Source organism: Vicia villosa, unplaced genomic scaffold, assembly GCF_029867415.1.
Source record: "Vicia villosa cultivar HV-30 ecotype Madison, WI unplaced genomic scaffold, Vvil1.0 ctg.000733F_1_1, whole genome shotgun sequence".
Lineage (NCBI taxonomy): Eukaryota > Viridiplantae > Streptophyta > Magnoliopsida > Fabales > Fabaceae > Vicia > Vicia villosa.
In genome coordinates this window covers 601,708-603,930 of record NW_026705329.1, presented here as the reverse complement: position 1 = coordinate 603,930, position 2,223 = coordinate 601,708, and the positions used below count along the sequence as shown (strand labels likewise).

The 2,223-nt window shown below is 41.3% G+C and overlaps 1 protein-coding gene across 1 annotated transcript; it reads left to right on the top strand.

Moving 5' to 3' along the window:
• Positions 1 to 207: 207 nt before the first annotated feature.
• On the top strand, positions 208 to 2,009 carry LOC131630790 (uncharacterized). The gene is made up of 3 exons (XM_058901530.1): positions 208 to 728; positions 897 to 1,359; positions 1,413 to 2,009. The coding sequence occupies exons 1-3, from the start codon at positions 208 to 210 to the stop codon at positions 2,007 to 2,009; spliced, it is 1,581 nt and encodes a 526-aa protein (XP_058757513.1).
• Positions 2,010 to 2,223: the final 214 nt, after the last annotated feature.

Below are 2,223 nucleotides of genomic sequence, written 5' to 3'. Positions count from 1 at the left end.
ATTTGTGGAGAATCCTAAAATCTATTTCCAAAAAAAAGTAATAATAAATATGTATATACTTTTTTGCAGAAAAAAAGAAGAAAAGAAAAGAAAAAAGAAATAATGAAAAGACTTTAGGATTCTCCCAATGGAATGCATTCCACCGTATCATTTAATATGCATGTTCATTTATTTTCAGGAACTTTTGGCTTTGTCTCCGACCAACACATGGCCCCACCAATGAAGACTGGTAGACGCAACCCCTCTTATTCTTTCCTGGATCCGAATCTGGATTCCCTTGGGTGTTTAGCAAAGAAGATTACGCCGGATGAGTCAACCAATTTCCGAGAAAAATATGGGTATATTCTGAGCCTTCTCAAGATGCCATTCACCAAGTACGAGCAGGAGGGAGTTCATACTTTGCTTCAGTTCTATAATCCTTCCCTTCGCTGCTTCACGTTCACCGACTACCTTTTGGTTCCAACATTAGAAGAGTATTCCCTGTTTCTTGGCGTTCCTATAGGGAAAGAAGTACCGTACTATGGCACCATGGAAGCTCCTACTTCCTTGGAGATTTCTAAGGCTCTTTATTTGAGCAAGTCGGTCGTGGAAGCAAATCTCACCAAGAAGGGAGGATGTCTTGGTTTTCGCATGGAGTTTCTGGTCAAAAGGGGTTGTGATGCTGCTGAAACAAAAGAATGGGACACATTTAAGGCTATCCTGACTCTAAGTATCTATGGTATCATGATGTTCTCAAACGTTCCTAACTTTGTTGACATGAATGCAATTCATATATTCATTCTGCAGAATCTGGTTCCTACACTTTTGGGGGATGTTTATCACTCCATTCATCACAAGAGTAGTCAGAAGGGAGGTTTGGTTAGATTCTGTGCTCCGTTGTTATATCGTTGATTCAGGTCACATTTGCCTGAGCGTGATGCTTTCGTTGATAATAGGCACACATCTAAGTGGGCTGAGAGGATTATGGGGCTTAGGGCCAAAGATATTGTCTGGCACAATAGATCTTTAGATAGCATGGAAGTTATTATGAGTTGCGGAAAGTTCAAAAATGTACCTCTCATGGGTCTTAGAGGTGGAATCAACTATAATCCCGTCCTGGCTAGGAGAACATTTGGATATGCTTTTATCAGTCCCCCTGAGCAGACAGAAATTGTTGAGAATATTTTCTATCATTCAGCCACCGACAGTGGGCAGATGGCAGAAGCTGTACAAGCTTGGAAGAGTATTTGTTGGAGAGATAAGAAACATTTTGGTCAGAGAGATTGTGCTACTTACGAGGATTATACTAAGTGGGTCGAATCTGTGGTTGATGCTCAAGGGATGCCTTTCCCTCCTAAAGATCCTTTGTACCCCCTGCTGGTGAACAGCCCAACATTGTTTCCATGCCTCGTTATAATCAAATTGTGGATCAGAATCGGAAGTTGACTGAACAGATGGAAACAATGCATGTTAAGATGAATACCGCTCGGCAAGAGAAGCTTTCCGCACTCCATAAGTTGAAATTAAGAGAAATAGAGCTTGAAGAATTGTATGCTAGAGGGAGCACTTCTCAAAAGAGGCCAAGGATGATTGTAGGTGCTAAATCTACCGAAACTCAAAAGAAGCTGAAAGAACATTATGAGGCTCAGTTGGCAGAACTAACTGAAAAGCTCCAGATTCAGACTGAAAAAGCCAATTCAGAGAAGACTCGTCGTAAGAAAGCAGACAAACTCTTGTTGGAACGCCAAAGCATCATAGAGAAGTGTTATGAAGAAATCCGAAAGCTGAAGGGTCAGATAAGAGAAAAAGATCAAGGTAGTGCCCAAGCTCAAGAGGAAGCTACATATTGGGAGTTGAAGAATCGCCACATGGAAACAATGCATTTCAGAAAAGACCTGCTGATTCAAGAAATCATTAAGAGGCCAACCCGTGTTGATACCAAGAAGCTCTTTGAAGAAATGAAGACCTGGAGTGATAAGAACATCGGGGAAAGCCCTCTCCATCGTGTGGACATGGAGGGCGCTGCTTAGTGCTGATTTTGTTGTAGAATCACCACCAGATTTGTTGGATGGGATTCCTAATTCTATTTCTGTATTTGTTGGCTCATGGGAGCAGAATATTGTGTACTTCAAGAACTTGATTGTGGAATTAATCGATTATGTTTGCTTATCTTGGTTGTGCTTATCTTGGTTATGCTTCACTATTTCCTCCATCATCTTGTGTTGTTGGCCTGAGACAAAGCTA